The sequence below is a fragment of the Solanum tuberosum genome, unplaced genomic scaffold (genome assembly GCF_000226075.1).
Source record: "Solanum tuberosum cultivar DM 1-3 516 R44 unplaced genomic scaffold, SolTub_3.0 scf00213, whole genome shotgun sequence".
NCBI classification, from domain to species: domain Eukaryota; kingdom Viridiplantae; phylum Streptophyta; class Magnoliopsida; order Solanales; family Solanaceae; genus Solanum; species Solanum tuberosum.
Window position 1 is genome coordinate 959,458 of NW_006239141.1, and position 22,633 is coordinate 982,090.

Sequence of the window (22,633 nt, forward strand, 5' to 3'; positions counted from 1 at the left end):
CAACATCCCCCCCCCCCCTCTTCAAGTAACAAACTCTTTCTCCTGTGGGAACATATCGTAGAGAGAAACATCTTTGTTAATATATGAATAACTTTTATACAAACATTATATAAATTAAATACATAAATAACTTTGTTATTCATGTATTAGATGTAGCTTTATCCACCTACCAAATAACCCCTAAGGTAATTTTTATTTTTATTTTCCCCTCAGTGTTCGATATCCATATTAGAGCCTCACTAAATTTGAATTTGTGTCGAAAAATCTTAGATTATGGGTAAAGCGCTCTAACAGAGATGATTTTATAGCCAAAAAGACTCAAACTGGAACCTCTAATTAAGAATGAATAAGTACTTATTACTCCACCACATAATTAAAAACTTAGATAAAAGGAATTAAGAGGAGTTGTATCATATATTACTATAAGCGGGAATAAAAAAAGTTAAAAGTTGAATTACCGTTTTACCCCTATTATAAATTAAAATGTTATAAAATATTTAACTATTTAATTTAAATATTAAATTGTATCGTTTTAATAAAAATGTTAATGATTTTTTCACTTCCTTAGATTAAACTCATTTAAATTGGTACATGAATCAAATTCACATTAATAGTCAATTTCTCTTTTTCTGTAAAATCAAGAGTATTTGAAGAGTTTTCCATTAAATAAATTTGATATGGACTAAAATCATTAAACTAAATTAATGCAAATTAATTATCTACTCAAAGGTCATCCTAGCTATTGCTATAAAATGCCTAGCATGGTTTTCATGTAAATGATAAGAGGAGGATGAGAGACTATCCTGCAAAAAACTAATCTTGCTCATCATTTTGTATGTGCAGTAATTTCCTTTTGTTTTTATCCGCTCCTCCTTGTCCAGCCAAAGTATTTTATATGTCCTTTTTTTATATTTTGATATGCTTTCTTATGATTTTGTTTTTCTATTGAAATATCTTGTATCCTACATGAAGAAAGTAGTGATATACAATTCATGTTCTATCAATAATTGATGAAAGATTAATTAGTTAATTTGATATGTTTATTTGGCTCTTGATAGAGTGTTCTACTTTAGTAAAAATATTTTTTCGAGATTATTATTTATGAGTAGGGAGAGGAATAACTAAATGAGAAAAATCAAATATGTTTTTTTTTTAAAAATAAAAGAATCCATACCCTAAAATAAACTGGGCCACCGAATTGGAGATAAATGATGGATCATAGTATGTGATTTTGAGGCTGTATTTTTATTTAACTTTTCATTTATATGTATAATCTATTGACCTTATTAGTCTATTATTCATGTGTTGAAACATTCATTCCTCAAATTGTCCATATATGTTATATAGAGAAAAGGGTCAAAATTACCCATCAACTTTATTTTATTGGTTGATTTTACTCTTACCGTTAAAAGCAAGTTATTTTTACCCCTGCCGTCAATAAACTTAACAAATATATCCCTCCTTGGACGGAAATCCCCAAATCAATTGAAATTATTCAATTTTAATTGAAATTATCCAATTTCTTTTTTAACCTGAACCAGAACCCAACCCACTAAACTAAACAAATAAACCCATTTCCAATCTTCTTCATCTCAGTGTTCATGGCTAAGTACCCTAAGAACACTCACAATCTTTATCATAGCTAACACAAATTCTACATTGTCTAACAAAATCAATCGAAAAGACCTGATATTTATCTCCAAATTGTTTGTTGAAGGTTGCCTAGGCTAAACACTGCAGTCGTTCAATCACATGATTTGCTACATACAAGAAATCAGTAATCATCAAATATCCAGTACTCATCAAATATGATGATATATTGGAAACATTTTGAACAAATAAAAAGATAGAGAAAAGAAAAACCTCCCCTCCATTGTAGCTTAATTTTACGTGCACATACAAGAATCATGGAGGGCCACTGAATTGATTTACGAGCCAGGTAAAGAAGAATTAGATGTACTATTGGGTACACATTTAGGGGCAGCCTACTGACAACAAATCAAAAAGTAATTTGGTTGGTACCTAGAAATGGTTTTCTTCATTGGATTGAATGATGATGTGTAAATTGAAACTTTTCCATTTACTTGCTCTGTGGCTTGTTCTTCGCTGAACCCCACAACAGAGAGAGGCGGGATGTTGTTCAGCAAAAATAATTTACTTGTTATACATTCAACCAACGAACCTTTTCAATTGATTTTGTCAGACAATGTAGGATTTATGTGTTAGCTATGATAAAGATTGTGAGTGTTCTTAGGGTACTTAGCCAAGAACACTGAGATGAAGAAGATTGGAAATGGGTTAATTTGTTTAGTTTAGTGGGTTGGGTTCTAGTTCGGGTTAAAAAAGAAATTGGATAATTTCAATTAAAATCGGGTAATTTCAATTGATTTGGGGGTTTCCGTTCAAGGAGGGGTATATTTGTTAAGTTTATTGACGACAGGGGTAAAAATAACTTGTTTTTAATGGTAAGGATAAAGTTAACCAATAAAACAAAACTGAGGGGTAATTTTGACCCTTTTCCCTATTATATATCTAGAATAAGTCATTTTGAAAAGTTTGTGTTGCTCAATTTATATTAATTATTCAAATGTCTATTTACTGTGATAAGAAGCTATTTATTATTGATGTAGAATTTTAACTATGGCTGAAAAATTGTCAAACTCCTATCTCCAGATTATTGGCTGAACCCATAAGTAGTTAAGTAGTAATTGTCCAAATTAGAATGTCTACTTTTGCCTTAGAGATATTGTTTATGAGAATGTGATACATTCTTTTGCCATTGAATGTTAATTATTACTCATACATATATTTTTTTAATATCAAATGGTTTAATCTTTTGTATATATTATAATTACTTATTAAAAGTGAAAACTCGAAAGTGTATAGTTGAATTACCATTTTGCCCCTACACTAAATCAAATACCTAATTAATAAATTATTATATATCATTAACGTACACATTAAAGATTCAATAAATGTAAGGTTAAAAATAAACTAGATTTGTATTTGAATAGTAATTGTTCATTACAATTCAAAATTAAAAGTTGAATATGAAGAATCATTCTCCACTATTATGTAAAAACACTTCCAAAATTAAAATTTGAATTTGCTTTTTAAGAACCAATTTCACAAAGATTGATGTTATCATAGGAAGGTAATTGCACAATCAAATTTCAACATGAGAAGAAAAGAGAGTGAGAAACAACAAATGAAGGTTAACAAAAAATGCTCCAGTATATATTTTTTATTATTTAGTAAATAAAATATAAATGATAAAACTACTATTGTTAATTTCAGCATTTTCTATTTTATAACTCAACTTTTTAGTATATAAAAATTTAATAATAATAAGGAACACACGCGAGAAAAAAAAAGGAGAGGAACAAACGCGTTCCCAAGAAGTAGTAAAATAAAATGACGAAAGAAGTGTGAGGAAGTAGTCAACTGTTGAGGTATTTCTACAACACCAATCAATCGATCCGATATCTCTTTTTCCATTTTTTCCTTGTCCGCCACTTCTTCTTCATCAGCTTATAAGGTTAGATTTCTGATTATTATTTTGAATTTGAATCTGAATCTGAATTTGTGCTGTTTGGGGATGGATATAGGGTTTTGCTGCCATTGTTTCTGTTTATGCTAATTCTTTTTACTTCTTTCCATCTTTTACATTTCAATATTGGGTAAGTTAAAATTGTTCCATTTCCAAGGATTTGTAGATTGATATTAGCAGAAAAGGGTATTTACTGTTTCATGCTCCTTAAATTACCTGCAAAATTGCTCTATATGCTAATTTGATTTGTAGCTCAAAAATAATTATTGACTAGTTAATGAAAAGACTAGAAAACCACATGACTACTTCTTTACTAGTCTCCTCTTATTGACTCTATTTGGCTGATATTATCCGAGGACATTGGAACTTTGGGTGTGTACGGTACCAAGGAAAATATTTTTTGAAAAATATTTTCTAGGAAAATAAGTGAGATTCTTATGTATATTTTGTGTTTGGTATATAAGCAAAAAAAATTTAATATTATTCTAAAAGCATTTATGTATTATCTAGACAATACTATGAGGGACGGAGGTGGGGTAGATGTGTAGGGTAGTGGGTATGGAAGCTACGGGAGTGAGGTGAATATGTGGTGTCTTAGAGAGTGGGAGGACATACTCAATTGAAATGTCACATATGAAACTTGTTTTCCCTACTTCCTTTAGAAAGTCATTTTCTTCATTTGAATTTTGAAGTGTCACGTATGGAACTTGTTTTCCTAAGAAAATCTTTTCCAAAAATTTTGATTAGAAACTATTTTCTACGGAACACACCCTTTATCCGATGCTAATTTGAGATATTGATACACGAAGACTAAGTATGTATTATATTTTTCCTTTTTTCTTGTTTTTATTTATTCTTTGGTTATGCTCCAGATATATAGGCAAAGCGCAAGAAACTTTTATTCAGGAAAAACCCAAAGACTTAGTCAGCTTATTAATTGTGTATCGAAAATAAAGGAGAAAGTTAAAGAATTAGCAAATCTTGAATACTGCACACCAAACAATGAAAGATGCAGAGCCAAAATATAAAACGAAGTACAAATGAAGACTCATCTGCAATTGCTAAGATAAATCTAAGAATTAATTTGTTTTGTACCAGAATGTATACAGCGGAGGCCATAAATGGATGTGTAAAGGATCAAAACGTTAATGAGTAAATGGATGTTAATCAAGAGACTAGAAGTGCACTAACACTTGAAACTTAAAGGACTATTAGTGCACCATATAAAAGAAAGGGAAGGGATGACTTTGAGTCTGAAGCCAAACATAAAGAACTATTTTGGATCTTTTCTCCCAAATTGATCTACAAGAAATTTTGTCAAAATATTTTTAAAAATATGTTTACCCATAATATGTGTATTGGCTTGCGGATATAAATATTTGTGGCCGAGTGGTCAAATGTGTAACTTCCCCTTTTTTGCTTCACATTGGTAATGCTGCTGCTTGATCTTCTTCGTTGCACTGTGTGTTCTATTAATGCATGTTTTCTAGATCTATTCTATTTCAATATGTTTGTAAGTTGCCTCATTCTACTTATATTTCCACCAGTATGGATGGTCGCCGTCCTTTACCAGAAGATCTAGTAGTTGATATTCTATTGAGATTGCCAGTGGAATCACTCTTGCGTTTCAAATGTGTGTGCAAGCACTGGTATGCTCTCATCAAAAGTCCGAGTTTCATAGAAAAACATTTTCATCACAAGAATAATTGTGCCCGCCTCCTTGTTTGCATCTTGAAAGTAGCACGTGTACACCCCATCGTAAGGTCTGTTGTATTCTCCTTGCTCCCTGAAGAAATTGTTCCAGGTGTGACCCCTGAACAAAAAACTCTCCTTCAGCTTCGGATCACTGATTTCACGTGTGTTGCTGGTCCAGTTAATGGCTTATTCTTAGTGCAGAAGAAGTTTTATGGATACAATGTCTGCTTGGGTTTGTGGAATCCTGCCACCAGAGAGTTCAGGTCTCTGCCTCCTGCGCCTTTTGTGATTGAGTACTTTTTCTCGGACCATGATCATCAGTTCGGATTGGGATTTGACCTGTTGACTCTAGATTATAAGGTTGTATGGATTCGAGTGTTCTGGGATGAACTGGGACAAGGTGCTAATAATCGTGTCTATGCCTGTGTCTATTCCTCATGCAACAATTCATGGAAATACCTTACTCCTGAATTCCCTCCCAGTTCTACCTTATCTGCACCCCTTGACGCCACTTATCTCAACGGGGTTTATTATTGGCTTTGTAGGGGCCTTGATGAGATCTACACGATTCGCTCTTTTGACATGGGCAGCGAACAGTTTGGGGAGATGCAAGTCCCAGATATTCCAAGTGAACATTGGGGGACACTTACATTGCATGGCGGCTCACTTGCTATGTTAACCGGAGACCCTGGTAAACCAATGACATCCATATACGATGTGTGGGTAATGAAACAAGACAGAAATTGGTCCAAAGTTCTAACTGTACAACCTCATATAGATGCTCATTGGCCTCGCAACATCTTGGATAATGATAAGATGGTTTTCGAGATCACAGAAACTTCACAGCTGGTGCGATATGACCCTAAAACAAGACAAGTTACAGATCTTGGATTTCACCTGGACCTTAACATTGCTGGCTGTTGGGTTTTCAATTACAAGGAGAGCCTAGCTCCAATAAAGAGAGGAAACGAGACACAGGGCGAGGTCGAGCAAATTGAACACTTCTTCTATACCATACCAATGGATGAGTATCGTTAAGATTTGGAATACAAAATACTATAATGATAATAATTGAAAAACAGGAAGAAAAAAAAACGATTTACCTGTAATATTGTGACATTAGTTCGTATCTTGTCTTCTTATAACATTGTGTTTGAGCTTAAAATTGTTTGGATCAGTCATCTTTGTACTATTATTGAATAAAAAGCTGACATGGTATTTTTTGTTTATGGTATCAAGGGGCATTCCTTTTGGACCAACACAATTTAAGCTAAGTTGCGCGTGTACTCTCCACTCATGTTAGATTCTCCAAAAATACACTACTACTTTTAGAGTATCGGCAAGCAACAGACTTTAAGTACTCGGCATCAATATCTGTATTTTGGTCCACTTGAAAAATCCTAAATCTTGTTTCTAGTTTAACAGTTCAAAAATGTAATATATATTACGGAGAAGGGCCTAACATACCCTTCAAGTATAGGGAATGGAACAAAAATACCCTCCATCCACCTTTGGGCTCAAAAATACCCTTTCATCCATCTATATGGACCTATATTACCCTTTCACTTAACAGATTTTTTATGAGTAATAATTAATCTTTTCATTAATGATGTGACAATCTTTAATTGGCTGGAATTTAGATTAAGCAAAAACAATAATTTCTCCAAATCAAACCCGGATCCAACTAAACTCTACCCAACCCACGTAAAATTTTACTGACCCATATCTTTAAAAAAAAACAAGAAGAATCGAGTGTGTAGCGGTGAGTTTCCTTTTTTTTCTCTGTACACTGAATTTCTCTCCATATAATTTTCTCGTAAAATTTGCAGATGAAGAAAAGCGATATCTATCGCTTTTCTTCATCAAGTATATAATCTCTTGCTATGGCTAAATTTTTTATTTTTTTTTTATATTCTATTCCATGATTCTGCTTTGAGAATTTCCCAAAATTATGTTGGTTTTGCTTTTTGCGTGCGGTGCTTTATATGAATCGCAAAAAAGAAAGAAGTGAAATAATTTTTGAACTCTAGGGTTTCGGATTTTGAGAAATTTTACCGCTTTGAGTTTATGTTTCCCAGAGATTGGAGATTTGCTGGACTTTTCATAGTGTTTCAAAATATGGTGTATATTGGTATATGATTATAGTGGCACTTGATCTTGTATTTCACTTCTTCCTTCTTGGAATGTTTCCAGGGAATTTTCGGAAGTTTCATGTTGTTTATGGTCTAATGTACCTCTTTTTTGACTGGGATTAAAAATAACTGGAGCAAGTTGTTGATTGAAGTTTGATTATTTAAGATATGGGTCAATAGAATTTTAAGTGAGTCGGGTGGAATTTAGTTGGATCTGGGTTTAATTAAGAGAAATTCTTATTTTGGTTAATTCCAATTTCAACCAATTAAAGACTGTCACATCATTAATGAAAAGATTAATTATTAGTCTTAAAGAATCTGTTAAGTGAAAGGGTAATATAGGTCCATATAGATGGATGGAAGGGTATTTTGGAGCCTAAAGGTGGAAGAGGGTATTTTTGTTCCATTACCTATACTTGAAGGGTATTTTAGGCCCTCCTCCGTATTTATTATTTAATGTGATTTAGCTGTATCAATCAATGAACTAGCCCTCACTCTTAAGTGGATCAGGCCATTTACTATTTTGTTTACATAATTTTCCTTAACAAGGGATAATGTACTAGTGAAAGTTAGAAAGTATGAAAAAAACAGGCACGAATAAGGAAAGTAAGGAGTAAGATGTGCATGTCATGCACTCAATGTTCTAGTCATAGTTTCGAGCCTATGCTATTGACTAACTTAATAAATTTGTCTCGAATACAAAAGACATGTAAAAAATTATATACATATGGAGATAAGTCGAACTAGGACGCCATTAGCTCACCATTCATCTCAGAAGATCTCCGCATTACTTAGGCTCCAATCACCGTTGTCGGCTGGCGCTCAAATCCACATCAAGAAAACAGATGTGGAGTGTAGCATGAATATCAGAACAACAGGTGTCCAGTAGGCATCATAGGTCAACTGAACTTGGAAAGTAAAAACAATATGAAGAATATGAAAGTAACAGTAATTAGAGGTCAAATGAACAAAGCAATAACGGAAAGTCTAACTATATAGCTCACGAGTCTGAAAAGAACGAAGTAGTAAAGTAAAGCAATAATCTATAACCTAACTGGACCTCTATAAGCCTAGAAAGTATGTATACTCGTGCACAATTAGAAAGTAAATGTATAACTCAAACGAGTTTGGACTCACATAAGGTCGATAAGTACACGGAAGTACTATGAATAACACTAGCTAGATTAAAAGCTTTCAAGAACTGAAATGGCCGACTCCAGACTTGAACTATGGCGAAGGCACCCCGAAGTGTAAGAATTATTATTAATTATTATTAATTATTTCTTACTTATGGCTCAAGTTTACTAGTAACGCAAGTAATACCATAAATAATATTTAATAAGGAATAGATCTCGTCCGTACATTGGTTACTTGATGGATATACCAGATTAAATCATAACCTCTATAAATTGGTCCTCCCTCCACCCATTAGGGTTATCATATATTCTCTACAATAATTCCCAGGTAATCAGCACTTTTCTTGTAGTGATTCATGTATTAGATGTAGCTTTATCCACCTACCAAATGACCACTAAGGTAAAAAAAGAAAAATCGCTCAATGTTCGGTATCCATATTAGAGCCCAGTCGAAAAATCTCACATTATGGGTAAAGTGCTCCCTAACACGGATGACTTCATAGCCAAAAGATTCAAATCCAAGACCTCTAATTAACAATGAATAAGTACTTATTACTCCATCATATCCCTTGGTATTAAAAACTTGGATAAAAGGAATTAAGGGGAGTTATATAAACTAAAATGACAAAAGAAGTGTAGGAAAGTGAGGAAGTAGTCAACTGTTGGAGGTATTTCTACAACACCACTCAATCAATCCAATCTCTTTTTCCATTTTTACCTTGTCGTAATTGCGGCACTTCTTCTTCATCAGCTTATAAGGTTAGATTTCTGATTATTTTTTTGAATTTGAATCTGAATCTGAATCTGAATTTGTGCTATTTGGGGATGGATATAGGGTTTTGCTGTCATTGTTTCTGTTTATGCTAATTCTTTTTATTTCTTTCCATCTTTTACATTTCAATATTGGGCAAGTTAAAATTGTTCCATTTCCAAGGATTTGTAGATTGATATTAGTAGAAAAGGGTAATTACTGTTTCATGCTCCTTAATCCTTAAATTACCTGCAAAATTGCTCTATATGCTAACTTGATATGTAGCTTTAAAAATAATTATTGACTAGTTAATGAAAAGACTAGAAAACCGCATGACTACTTCTTTACTAGTCTCCTCTTATTGACTCTATTTGGCTGATTATTGATCCGTCCAAACCATATCAGCCCAAATCGAAAGAAAAAATACAAGATAGTCCTTTATTTTTGGCTTTAGATTCGAAATCATCAATTGGTGCACTAATAGTCCTCCAAAGTTTTAAGTATTAGTGCACTTTTATCCGATGCTAATTTGAGATATTGATACACGAAGACTAAGTATGTATTATATTTTTCCTTTTTTCTTGTTTTTATTTTATTCTTTGGTTATGTTTCAGATATATAGTCAGCTTTTATTCAGGAAAACCCAAAGACTTATAGTCAGCTTATTAATTGCGTATGGAAAATAGAGGAGAAAGTTAAAGAATTAGCAAATCTTGAATGGTGCACACCAAACAATGAAAGATGCAGAGCCAAAAAATAAAACAAGTACAAATGAAGACTCATCTGCAACTGCTAAGATAAATCTAAGAATTAATTTGTGTTATACCAGAACGTATACAGCGGAGGCCATAAATGGATGTGTAAAGGATCAAAACGTTAATGAGTAAATGGATGTTAATGAAGAGATTAAAAGTGCACTAATACTTGAAACTTAAAGGACTATTAGTGCACCATATAAAAGAAAGGGAAGGGATGACCTTGAGTCTGAAGCCAAACATAAGGAACTATTTTGGATCTTTTCTCCAAAATTGATCTACAAGAAGATTTGTCAAAATATTTTTAAAAATATGTATACCCATAATATATGTGTAATGGCTTGCGGATGTAAATATTTGTGGCTGAGTGGTCAAATTTGTAACTTCCCCTTTTTTGCTTCACATGGTAATGCTACTACTTGATCTTTTTTGTTGCACTGTGTGTTCTATTAATGCATGTTTTCTAGATCTGCTCTCTTTCAATATGTTTGTAAGTTGCCTCATTCTACTTATATTTCCACCAGTATGGATGGTCGCTGTCCTTTACCAGAAGATCTAGTAGTTGATATTCTATTGAGATTGCCAGTGGAATCACTCTTGCTTTTCAAATGTGTGTGCAAGCACTGGTATGCTCTCATCAAAAGTCCGAGTTTCATAGAAAAACATTTTCATCACAAGAACAATCGTGCCCGTCTCCTTGTTTGCAACTTGAAAGTAGCACGTGAAGTAGACGCCATCGTAAGGTCTGTTGTATTCTCCTTGCTCCCTGAAGAAATTGTTCCAGGTGTGACCCCTGAACAAAAAACTCTCCTTCAGCTTCCGAGGGTCGCTGATTTCACGTGTGTTGCTGGTCCAGTTGATGGCTTATTCTTAGTGCAGAAGAAGTTTTATGGAGACAATGTCTGCTTGGGTTTGTGGAATCCTGCCACCAGAGAGTTCAGGTCTCTGCCGCCTGCGCCTTTTGAGATTGAGTACTTTTTCTCGGACCATGATCATCAGTTCGGATTGGGATTTGACCTGTTGACTCAAGATTATAAGGTTGTATGGATTCGAGTATTCTGGGATGAACCGGGACAAGGTGTTTGTCCTCGTGTCTATGCCTGTGTTTATTCCTCATGCAACAACTCATGGAAACACCTAACTCCTGAATTCCCTTCCAGTTCTACCTTATCTGCACCCCTTGATGCCACTTATCTCAACGGGGTTTATTATTGGCTTTCTAGGGGCCTTGATGAGATCTACACGATTCGCTCTTTTGACATGGGCAGCGAACAGTTTAGGGAGATGCAAGTCCCAGATATTCCAAGTGAACATTGGGGGACGCTTACATTGCGTGGCAACTCACTTGCTTTATTAACCGGTGACCCTGGCAAACCTATGACATCCATATATGATGTGTGGGTATGAACAAGAGGGAATTTGGTCCAAAGTTCTAACTGTACAACCTCATATAGATGCTCATTGGCCTCGCAACATCTGGGATAACGATAACATGGTTTTTGAGATCACAGAAACTTCACAGCTGGTGCTATATGACCCTACAACAAGACAAGTTACAGATCTTGGATTTCAGCTGGACCTTAACATTGCTGGCTGTTGGGTTTTCAATTACAAGGAGAGCCTAGCTCCAATAAAGAGAGGAAACAAGACACAGGGCGAGGATAATGCAGTCGAGCAAATTGAACACTTCTTCTATACCATACCAATGGATGAGGATCTTAAAGATTTGGAATAGAAAATATTATAGTGATAAAAATTGAAAAACAGGAAGAAAAAAAACGATTTACCTGTAATATTGTGACATTAGTTCTTATCTTACCTTATAACATTGTGTTTGAGCTTAAAATTGTTTGGATCAGTCATCTTTGTATTATTATTATTGAATAAAAAGCAGACATGGTATTTTTTGTTTATGGTATCAAGGGACATTCCTTTTGGACTAAGACATTTTAAGCTAAGTTGTGCATTCACTCATGTCAGATTCTCCAAAAATACACTATTTTTAGAGTATCGACAAGCAACAGATTTTAAGTGCTCTGCATCTATATCTATATTTTGGTCCACAATTATTGTTTCAAGTGAGTGACTACACAATTGGATAAGGTAGGTCCAAGACACCACCAAGAAAATGGGCCCCCAGAAAAAAAATAAAGCCCATTAAAGAAGAGAAAAAAGCCCAGAGCCCATGAAGCAAAAAAGTAGAAGTTTGAAAAGAGTAGTTGATAAAATGATGAAAGGCACAAAGTGACAGTTAAAATAGTGTTTTTCTCCCGCGAAAAGCCTTAATTAATTCGTTGATCAGAACTGGAAAGGCAGCTTTGTCTCGTGGGGGCACTCTCTTATTCTGTGACATTCTTTTCATCATACCCCACACCCCCTCTAAAACACCCCACCCACCCCCTCCTCTTTCTTCTTTGTCCTTGCAAGTTTTCTTGATCATACAATTTTCAGAGTTTTTTTTTTTTCATTTGGTTTGTTTCCTTTACTTACTGTCAAGTGGTTTTCCGCTCTTGCATCAAAATTTTAGAACCGCGTAAAAAAGGTGATTAGAGTATTGGAGGAGGTAAAAGAGTAGTTTTTTTGTTAATTGGGATTTTGGAAAAAGAAAAGAAAATGGTGAAAGAGACAGAGTATTATGATGTTCTTGGTTTAAGTCCTTTAGCATCTGAAGAGGAAATTCGCAAGGCCTATTATCTCAAGGTTTTTGAATTTCTTTCTTTTGTTTTGTTTTTTTACTTTCTATGTTTGAATTTTGTGTAGTTTTTTAGAGTGTTGGAATTGATCTAATTTACCTGGCATTAGTTGGAATTTCTAGATTCAAACTTCTAAAATTTGATGGTGTGAATCTGGACACAAAAATTTTATGTTTTTTGATATAAAATGTATATATTTGAAAACACTGTAAAAAGCACGGTAAATCATGATAGGTAACAAGAAATTCTAGTCAAAAAGAAAATTTGGCTGACTCTCGAAACTTTAACTTTACTACATAAATTAAGATAGGGAGAGTAGTATTGTTTAAGTTTCATTTGTTTAAACTTATAGAATTTGATAAATGGATCCAAGTAGTATGATTCTTGGGATGTTTGTTTTGGAAATGAAGATTTGTTTCATCAACTTTCATTTTGATTTGAAGTACAAATGGTAATGGAAAATGTCTTATCCTTTCTGATTTGTTAAATGATGTTGGAAATCTGTTTTTTCATCTTGTGGTGCAGGCCAGGCAAGTTCACCCTGATAAAAATCCAGATGATCCTCTTGCTGCACAAAAATTTCAGGCAAGCACATTGCTTGTTGCTTATTTTATGTTCACTTTTCTGTAAAATTTAGGCAAAAAATTATCTGTTTTTTTTTTTAATGTTTTTAAATTGTTAAAAACAGGAATTAGGAGAGGCATATCAGGTTTTGAGTGATCCAGTACAGAGAAATGTATATGATCAAAATGGAAAGTCATGTGTCTCCAGGTAATCTTTCTAGAATTGCTTCTTCTGAATTTTATGGGGTCGTTTGGTTGTTGGTTAGAGTTATGCAGGTATTAATAATGCAAAGATTAGTTATGCTAGGTTTAGTTATTCCATCTTCTACTCTGCATATAATAGTACATAAATTGACTCAAAATGTATACATGCTTTATTTATGTGGGATTGTAAAACGATAATCAAACACCATATTTGGTGTGCAGAGTGCCAAATACATGGTATTAATTTTGTTAGTTTTAAAACATGAATAACTCTCTTCCTAGCCAGCAACCAAACGACCCCTTAAGATGATAAATGCAAGTAGTTTGCTAATTCACAAATTTCTATGTAAAAAGATGTTTTTTCTATTACCATCAATACTAATTTTGATGTTCTCTTTGTAGGGAAACTATGCTTGATCCAACTGCTGTGTTTGCACTCCTCTTTGGGAGCGAACTTTTTGAAGACTACATCGGGCATCTATCTGTTGCATCAATGGCTTCCTCTGAATTAGTTAGCGAAAACGACAACCCTGAAAAGCTCCATGATAGACTCAAGGCAAGTATGTCATGAAGTTCATTAACATTCAAATTATATGTGTCTCCACTTTTTTGGCTGTTTGTTACAAGAGAAAAAAGAACATAGCTTTGTTATAATAGAACTATGTTATGAAGGGTGTCCAAAAGGAAAGGGAAGAAAAGCTTGCTAGAATACTCAAAGATTTTCTTCAACAATACGTTCGTGGTGACAGAATGGGATTTATACGTCGTGTAGAATCTGAAGCAGAACATCTTTCACAAGCAGGTCAGCTCACTACTCTTGTGCTTCATCTAGTGATTGCTGTAAGTTTTACAGAATTTACCATGACAAGTGTTAAAATGACAGCATTGAATAAGCACAGTGAAATCTATTGTGACCTTAGAAGAGAGCTAAATCAAGAAAAAAATCTTAATTAGAACCTGACATTTCTGTTAACAGCATTTGGAGCTGAGATTCTTCAAACTATTGGATACATATACACAAGACAGGCAGCACAAGAGCTTGGAAAGAAAGCAATTTACTTGGGAGTTCCATTCATGGCCGAGTGGGTTCGCAACAAAGGTCATTTCTGGAAGTCACAGCTAACAGCAGCAAAAGGTAAACTTACATTATCTCACTCAAGATACAATACTCCCCTGCTTGTCATATATCTGTCTGTATCTTTGATGCAGTGGACTATAATGTTTTATAGGTGCTTTTCAACTGCTACAACTTCAAGAAGATGTTCGTCGCCAGTTTAAAATGGATGGTAGTGGCCCTGAAAACGATGTTGAATCACATCTAAGATTAAACAGAGAAACATTAATGAATTCATTGTGGAAACTAAATGTCGTAGACATTGAAGTGACTCTTTTACATGTTTGCCAATTGGTAAGCCTTGGATCAAATGTTGCTACGTTGAAACGGGCTTTATTCTTGAAAGAGACCTTTAAGTTACTTCTGAGTAATCTTTCAGGTACTACAAGAAGGCAATGTGAAGAAGGAAGAACTCAAGAAACGTGCGATGGCTTTAAAGATTTTGGGAAAAGTATTTGAGGTAAGGTTTAAGCATAACTTGTGATATGTACTTATCATATCCCTTCTAAACACAAGTCTGTCTTGTTGGTTATTGAGCTACTATACTAATTCATTGTAACATTTGCATTTTTTTCCTTTTTATTCTATAGAGGGAGAAGTGTGTTGGAACGTCGAAAAAGAAGACAATAGGCGATATTAATGCTGATGAATCTAGTTCAGATAGCAGTGATGATGATGAAGACTCATTAAGAACACTAAATTATAGAACTCCTCTACTCACACAGGTTCTCTTTTTGCTTCCATTTACTCTTTTACTTACTATATACTATCTATTGAAACCAATGATATTTCGAGACATAAAGTTAAGATAATGTTTTTATTCCCCTGAATACAAGATTAGAGGTTGACTCAGCAATCTAGGGAATTCAAAATTCATCTTAATGTTTCAAATTCAAATCTCAGACACTACACTAAAAGTTGACGATGAGATTTTAATACATAAATACTAATTATTTTTTTGGTTTGTGATATTGTAGGGAATTGGTAGACTCTTTAGATGTTTGTGTAATCCAGCATTCGATGTGGATGATGAAGAGATTGTATACAAAGGCAAATAATATGGATGAACTAATTCCTTCGCTTCGATTCCGTAAGCTAGCTTCGAATTAATCAATCCCACTTATGAATGTTTATGCAATACGGATAATTGAAAAGAAAACTCAAAAAGGCGTAAGCCAATTAATATTTGTGCAGCTTGTTTTGTAATTGGAAAAACATGTAATGAAATACTATGTTTGTTTTAAATGATTATACAAATTTATTTTTAATTTCATGTCCTTTTCACTAGGAATCTTTATTTTACACATAATAAATCTTAAAATAATACGTAAAAAGTATGAAAAATATATTTTTAATTCCCTCCAAAAGTTTTTTTTTTTTTTGGTTCTTTGTTTTTTCAGTCAAGTAGATCATATCTATCATTATTTCTACAATTATAGAAGTTTGTTGGATTATCTTATTTCTGATTGTGTTTATTAGATTACGCAAAAACAATAATTCCATAATTTTAGTAAAACTGCCATAAGAAGGAAAATGTCACTAAAATTAGAGACAAAGTTCTACTAAGCAATAGCTATTATTTACTAATTTTAGATTACTTTCATTTGCTAAAAAGTAATACTACCAATTTAAGAACTTTATGTTCACATGTCTATTTCATCACCTATCTTTTTTTTTCTTTTTTCTTTTTTATTTCATCACCTATCTGATTACTGTAATTTCTGCAAATAATATCCTTTTTCCCACTTACGTCACTACCGAAAAATATTTACACAAATATCACTAATTAGCTAATTGTAACCTGATAAAAATAGAAGTAGAATCACAAGTTAAACTATATTAATAACGTGTTGGGAAAAAACCTTAGGTCAATCAGTACATACAACTTAAACTCCAACTGTATTAATAATGCTTGGAAAAAAACCTTACGTCAATCGGGAAACCTAATACAATGAACCGAGTGAACTAAATCTTAATTGATCAAAGAATAGACAGAAATAAATAAATAAATAAAAAGTTACTTAAACTTGAATGAAATAAAACTTTAACATAATAACTTGACCCCTTTTGTTGATTCTTGGTATTTCCTTTATGTCAAAAAACTAGAAGCTGGTAATATTTTTCTTTTCATTCTTTTCGTTCAGTTCTTGTTAAAATTTCAATTTGTTTCATTTATTTTCTTATAATTTATTTAAATACCTAATAAAAAAAACACTTTAATTAATTTGGAATGCATAATAACTCAATTTTTAAACTGACAAAATCAAACATACTGAAATGAACTAAATTAATAAAATAAACAAATTAACCTACCCAAACTTAATTTTATAGGTTGATTTTGCATCCCCTGTATTAATTTTTTTAAGAAAGCAAACAAGTTTTTCCAACATATAGATTAACCTAGAGAAGCAGTGAAAAGCTTTTATAGAATTTCTCCACTTAAAAAGTTATTTCTCCATATTTTAGGAGTGAAATATGAAACAGGAAATTAAATGTCTTTCACCAAATAGTCAAAACACATGAAAGGAGTCTTTAAGAGTTTTGACATAAACCAACAAGTTCTCAGTCCAACAGATTAAACAAACAGAACCTGTTTGGCTTAAACAGCCTAGATTGTCCAGCATAGTTTTTTCACAAACAAATATGTACAAGGGCGTTTCAACCTTCTCACCCTATTTTTCTTCTCTCCCTCTATGACGGCTTCGAAACTTGGCAACTTTTCTCTTTACCATTCTCAAAAAAAAAAAACTTGGCAACTTCTCCTCCATAGAACACTCAGTGAGCTGGATGGAGAACACGCGCACGGTGAGCTTGGACAGAGCAGGCGCAGTGCACTGATGTTAAGTTCAGGCATCCGCTAATGATGAGGGAATGTCGCTCAGGGCATGTGTGCAGAGCAGGAAATGCTTCGCATACTGCTTGAACGGCGGGAGGTGTGAGAGCAGTGCATTGGCTGATGTTTAGATTCATAAGCCCTTCGTCCTCGTACCTGTGCTTCTTCATAGATGCCCACATCTCGTGCTTGTTCTTGACCCGACTCTGAGCTAGAGAGTACATTGCCCTATCTGTGATGTACTGACAGAAGTATAGGCCGAGGGATCTCAAGTGAGTGCAATTGTTTGCCAAAGCAATCACAGTCTCATCTGCAGGCATTAGATAATAGCTATGTTAAATGGATGACTAAACCAAGAAAAATGAATCCAGTTGGAGACATCAGCAACTTTATCTCAAACTTCAGTAGAAAAAGGAAACACTAATAGCCCATCAAGAAGTAGGCAGTAGAACATAGGTGTGAGTACACTCGACAAGCCAACGAGAGGAAACACAGACCTCTAAACTACTTAGAACACTGCTATCTTGTAGCCATTGCTCTAACAGGTCGAGAGCAATGATCATAAAATTTCATAACAAAAGCATCCACACAGAGAAATATAGGAGACATCTAATAATCAGTCGGCTGAGGCAGACTTCATAAATTTGGACACTCCCCCAAAGAAAAAAAGCTCAGTTCTACCGTCTAATATGCATTTCATCATTCATTTCAGACACCACAAATAGCCATAGGAGTTTATTTGATATAAAATCTAAAGTAAGGTCCTTCATATCCCTCGTATACATCAAAATCATGTTCCACTTTTCATTTCCTAGAAGAAAATATCTTGCATGAATATCTCCTTCTAGTTAGTTACTAATAGGAAATAAATAAGTTCGTCTTCTTTGGTAAGATTTTTTTTGCATAAAATTTCTAGAATACAACTTATGCCCTAATAAGCATGGCAAATCCGAGTCAGTTTTAAGACTCTTTGGTAGTAAACATACCACTGCTAAGGGAAGACATTAAATACAAAACCTAACCAGATACATGTTTTACCTGTTATAAGGACACAGCCACACAGATCGAGGGCTCTGAGATCAGGACACCCATAAGCCAAACTCATTACACCTTCATCACCAACTTTATCACACCAACCAAGATTTACAGTCTGCAGTCGGTTACAGTAGTAACCAATAGCCTGCAAGGAGTAATATGAGTCATATAAGTTCGAAGAAACAACGGTTTAGTACTCCTACAGGTCATTTGAGAGGACAAGACATATACCTTCAATGCCTTATCAGTTGCAGCTTTAACACAACCACAAAGGTTTAAGACTCTTAGGTTTCGGCAATGCTCAGCTAGGTATGCAACAGCGCTATCACTGAAAGCAGAACACCCACTGATATTCAGCTTTGTGAGGTTTGGACAGCCGTGAGCTAAAGCATAAAGGGAACGATCAGTTAGCTTAAAACTCTTGCTAAGATCAAGGTCTTGCAATTCATGACAGTGATTGGCAATTGTCTCGACACCAACATCCTCAAGTTGTGGTAAATCTTGTCTAAGAGTTAGAACCTGCAGCTTCGTGAACTTGGGGGCAAGTGTCAGCACTAAATTGTTCATATTCCTCTTGCACCTGAGGGGACAAAAAAGCTTAGAAACCGATATAACACCACAAATCAACAAGGGAAAGATAACTCACAAATATCTATGTACTCAATTCCATAGAATATCAACTCTCAGATTACTAATACCAGCAAGATAGGGAAATACAATCAAATTCTAATAGCAGGAGAGGGTGAAAAACCAACACTACAAATCCAGAAAATGCAAGCAAGAACCAACATGTGAATAAGTCCTCAAAAAGTAAAGGAAAAATATAAAATAAAGGCAAATGCACAATCATATGCAAGTTATATCTTCTCAGGTCCAATGCTTCTGAGCACTAAAACATAGATATTAACTTCCAGATGTCCAGGATGAAGCACATAGAAAAAAGGGTAAAATTTAGCCACAAAGCAGAACAATAACCATTATGCTATGACCATATTTCATATTTAGGGCATCTCAGATACAAACACATGTGATAAGACCTATGGGATTAAGGCTGTTGAATCACTATCCTAATCTCTCTAATCTCCTCATTTCCCCCAAATCCCTTGATGCCAGTGCAAGGCAAGCTTTTCAACTTAGCTTTGCTCATCCAAGTCTTGGCACTCACAAATCCAAATTGGAAAAAATCTTCAGTCAACCCCTTTTAACATAAAAAATCTAACCTTTTCCAAAAGAACAAAACCGGGGTAGGGTAAAGGAGAAGGGGTTACAAGGTGGGGACTCATACCCTCACCAACGAGATAAAAAAGTTCAGGTAGTCAATCCACTGAGCTACTATGATTCCCCTTTTAACATCTAACCTTAGTTCCAAACTCAAAGCTTTATTCAACAACATTTACAAACCCTTCCTCCAAGAAAGTAAACAATGAAAACCTCATGTGTGTTCCTCCAGTTGATCAATCATACATGACATCTCAAATAGATTAATCAAGGTAAATAGGACCAAAATAGTCCAACACATAAAAACTTGTAGATTTTTCCTATTTCCTTCAACTATTCTAGAACACAAAAATTCAGTCTTTTGCTGACTTGACTCCCCTGACCATTTACAATCAAACAAATGAAGAACAAGAACTACCCTTCATCAATCACATCAAGCAAAACCACACAATCAAAATAAACCTTAAAATTTTATCAAAATCAAGAAACAAGAAAAGTCAGTCATACCAAGAAAGGGAAAGACGAGTGAGTCCCCAAGAAATTGCATCTCTCCATCCACTACAAACACCAGAAGCCACAATCACCGTCCGATCATCCACAAGTGAAGCAATCCTCAACAACAACTCCATAGGTATATCCTTCCACTCTCCCATCATCATCACCCCACCCCCCATTTTACAAACCCCACCTCTGCTACTATTGTTCACAAACAGCTTGTCCAAGCTCAAATCTTCTACCCCTAACATTTGGCACTACTCAAAGTTGTAATCTTTTTACACCCCCACAAACTCCTACCTCTATATATACACAAAACAAAGAAGGAAAAGCCCAAAAAGGGTATCTTCTTGTTGCTGTTTCAAACAAAAATACAGAGAGGTGAGTAGGAAAAAAAAGAGATAGACTTGAATGTATAGTAGTGTATGTATTGATCAGTATTTCTAGGGGAAAAGGGAGTTTTGTTTCATTGGGGAAGGAAAGTAACAACATGTGTCATCACATAAGTTGTACACACAAGTAAAGTCTGTCCAAGAAAATTCTAGAAATAATCAACCCTTGGAAATCAAAATGAAAATGTTTATCACCCCTCCGTGCTATTTCATGTGACATTATTTGACTTGATAGATATTTAAGAAAAAATATATTAAAATTTGTGAGGTGTAATTGAAAATTTATTACATTTATAATTTTAAAATTATATTATTTCTAATTATAATAAAATATTACATTTGTCCCTAATTATTTATTTATTTTTTATTTTATAGTTGTCCCTAATTACTTGTCCATTTTGACAAATCAAGAAAGGCCAAAAACAATTTACCTATTATACCCTCAATTAATTACTTTGAAAAATGTACAATTTCTTAAAAATCTAATTTTTAATCCATCCACTTCATAATTAATAGGGATAAAATGATAAACTCATTATGTCAATAATTAATTTCTTAATAGGTGTGTCAATTCAAAAGTGGACAAGTAATTAGGTATTGCATATTAAATGAATGTTTAAAAAAAAAATCATTCTTCAGAATTCAAGATAAATATTTTAATATTTTCATGTTTATTCTTTTCTTTAATAAAATTTCATATTTTCTAGGAGGTAAATTAAATTACTTATAAAATTATATTTATTATTTAAAAAAAAAACAGTGAAAAATATAATTTGCATTATGTCTTAGAGTAATAAATATAGATCGTCTCAATAAATTCATTCAATATGGAACATGAAAAGTATTTTTCTTGGGATTGATGAAAAAAAGTGGTCTCATTTAGGAGTAAAAAAATTTCCAAGAGGTTATAATCACTTGGAGACTTTCAGAACCTATATTTTTCTCTGACCAAAAAGATAATAATCCTGTGTTTCATTTTAGTTTTTTAGCCCATTTAGAAAAAATATGTATTCCCTTTTTATGATTTTATTTTTTTTACTTTAACTTTTCACATCACAAAATTTAAAAACATTTTGATATTACCAATGTATTTTAAATTTATTTATTTTAAAAAATTATACAATATTAAATTAAAATTAAACAAACAAACTAAATTGATTTATTTTATCATATAGACATTACGAAAAAGGAAGATTTGAGGGGTCGAATGAAAATTGAGTAGATTTTTGTGAAACATCGTAAAGGGAAATGAATTGGGAGTGGGAGATGTGTAATAGTACACGTGTCGTAAGGATATGAAGGGATCATAATCAACACAAGTTTTTCTTTCTTTTTTTTACAATAATAAAAACCAAAATGAATACAAGAGTCATAATTAATTCAAATTTAAATATATTTCAATCATTATCAATTAGATTTAGACTATAAATATTAATAAAATAAATTTGTTATTGACTTGAAATTAATTATATTAAAGCTTTCAACGTGGATGAATAATTAAAAAGCACATAGGGTTAGATTTTTAAGATATCTATTTCAAATAGTGAAATTTAGAGTGAATGCAAAATCAAATTACATTAGATTGGATACATTTTTATTTGTAATTTTAATATTAACTTTAATTTCTTAAAATAATTTAAGAAAAAATTTCTGGAGAAAATGAATATGTAATTTCACAATTAGTAATCTTGTATTATCTCGATGTGATGTAAATGAGATAATATACTATTACTAATTTTAAAGAGGCGTAAATACAAATAAAAAATATTTTCTAAATAATATCATGATCAAATGATTTTTCATAATAAACGAGATTTAGCTATAATCTTATGCTTGTTTAAAGAGATCTTCACAAATAATTAAAGTATATCGGTTATGAACACATAAAATATTCAGACAAAGCTGCTCCCGTTAACCAATTGAGCTGTCTTCTTCAATTTCTTTTCTTCAAATTGAAAGCAACTTACTGGATCAAAGTATTTATTCAGCTTTGTAGCATATTATTCTATATACTACATTAAAAAACGTTTTGAATTGTTTTATTGCGGTCAAACTTAGGAAACTTAA

The 22,633-nt window shown here is 33.2% G+C and overlaps 4 protein-coding genes across 7 annotated transcripts; 3 read left to right on the plus strand and 1 right to left on the minus strand.

Annotated features, from left to right (window-relative positions):
- The first annotated feature begins 3,365 nt into the window (after positions 1-3,365).
- On the plus strand, positions 3,366-11,932 carry LOC102606229 (F-box/kelch-repeat protein At3g23880-like). Of its 3 annotated transcripts, none has more exons than XM_006356263.2 (3): positions 3,366-3,538; positions 5,098-6,229; positions 11,680-11,932. In XM_006356263.2, the coding sequence occupies exons 2-3, from the start codon at positions 5,099-5,101 to the stop codon at positions 11,752-11,754; spliced, it is 1,206 nt and encodes a 401-aa protein (XP_006356325.1). In that variant the 5' UTR covers positions 3,366-3,538; position 5,098; the 3' UTR covers positions 11,755-11,932. The 3 variants fall into 3 exon arrangements, with proteins under 3 accessions (XP_006356325.1, XP_006356326.1, XP_006356327.1); XM_006356264.2 differs by having other exon boundaries at positions 3,366-3,452; XM_006356265.2 differs by lacking the exon at positions 11,680-11,932 and having other exon boundaries at positions 5,098-6,483.
- Positions 9,114-11,932, plus strand: LOC107062293 (putative F-box protein At3g10430). Of its 2 annotated transcripts, none has more exons than XM_015312786.1 (2): positions 9,114-9,272; positions 10,544-11,932. In XM_015312786.1, exon 2 carries the CDS (start codon positions 10,545-10,547, stop codon positions 11,424-11,426), a length of 882 nt encoding a protein of 293 aa, XP_015168272.1. In that variant the 5' UTR covers positions 9,114-9,272; position 10,544; the 3' UTR covers positions 11,427-11,932. The 2 variants fall into 2 exon arrangements, with proteins under 2 accessions (XP_015168272.1, XP_015168273.1); XM_015312787.1 differs by having other exon boundaries at positions 9,116-9,181.
- Positions 11,933-12,288: 356 nt separating this feature from the next.
- Positions 12,289-15,811, plus strand: LOC102578678 (chaperone protein dnaJ 10). Its single transcript, XM_006356266.2, has 10 exons — positions 12,289-12,719; positions 13,238-13,297; positions 13,401-13,483; positions 13,882-14,035; positions 14,152-14,281; positions 14,456-14,614; positions 14,709-14,887; positions 14,973-15,053; positions 15,184-15,318; positions 15,571-15,811. Exons 1-10 carry the CDS (start codon positions 12,633-12,635, stop codon positions 15,649-15,651), a joined length of 1,149 nt encoding a protein of 382 aa, XP_006356328.1. The 5' UTR covers positions 12,289-12,632; the 3' UTR covers positions 15,652-15,811.
- A 1,258-nt stretch (positions 15,812-17,069) lies between these two features.
- On the minus strand, positions 17,070-20,629 carry LOC102579014 (F-box protein SKP2A). The gene is made up of 5 exons (XM_015312788.1): positions 20,187-20,629; positions 18,693-19,041; positions 18,465-18,606; positions 17,350-17,736; positions 17,070-17,309 (listed from the first exon to the last, which is right to left on the minus strand). The coding sequence occupies exons 1-4, from the start codon at positions 20,423-20,425 to the stop codon at positions 17,369-17,371; spliced, it is 1,098 nt and encodes a 365-aa protein (XP_015168274.1). The 5' UTR covers positions 20,426-20,629; the 3' UTR covers positions 17,070-17,309; positions 17,350-17,368.
- Between the last annotated feature and the right edge of the window lie 2,004 nt (positions 20,630-22,633).

Coding starts and splice junctions, on each gene's coding strand:
- LOC102606229 (XM_006356263.2), top strand. CDS start 5,099: ATGGATGGTCGCCGTCCTTTACCAGAAGATCTAGTAGTTGATATTCTA. Junction 6,230..11,679: donor GAAACGAGACACAGGGCGAG/GTCGAGCAAATT, acceptor ACACAGGGCGAG/GATAATGCAGTCGAGCAAAT.
- LOC107062293 (XM_015312786.1), top strand. CDS start 10,545: ATGGATGGTCGCTGTCCTTTACCAGAAGATCTAGTAGTTGATATTCTA.
- LOC102578678 (XM_006356266.2), top strand. CDS start 12,633: ATGGTGAAAGAGACAGAGTATTATGATGTTCTTGGTTTAAGTCCTTTA. Junction 13,298..13,400: donor TTGCTGCACAAAAATTTCAG/GCAAGCACATTG, acceptor TGTTAAAAACAG/GAATTAGGAGAGGCATATCA. Junction 13,484..13,881: donor GGAAAGTCATGTGTCTCCAG/GTAATCTTTCTA, acceptor TTCTCTTTGTAG/GGAAACTATGCTTGATCCAA.
- LOC102579014 (XM_015312788.1), bottom strand. CDS start 20,425: ATGTTAGGGGTAGAAGATTTGAGCTTGGACAAGCTGTTTGTGAACAAT. Junction 18,607..18,692: donor CAACTGATAAGGCATTGAAG/GTATATGTCTTG, acceptor TACTCCTTGCAG/GCTATTGGTTACTACTGTAA. Junction 17,737..18,464: donor TGGCTGTGTCCTTATAACAG/GTAAAACATGTA, acceptor TAATGCCTGCAG/ATGAGACTGTGATTGCTTTG.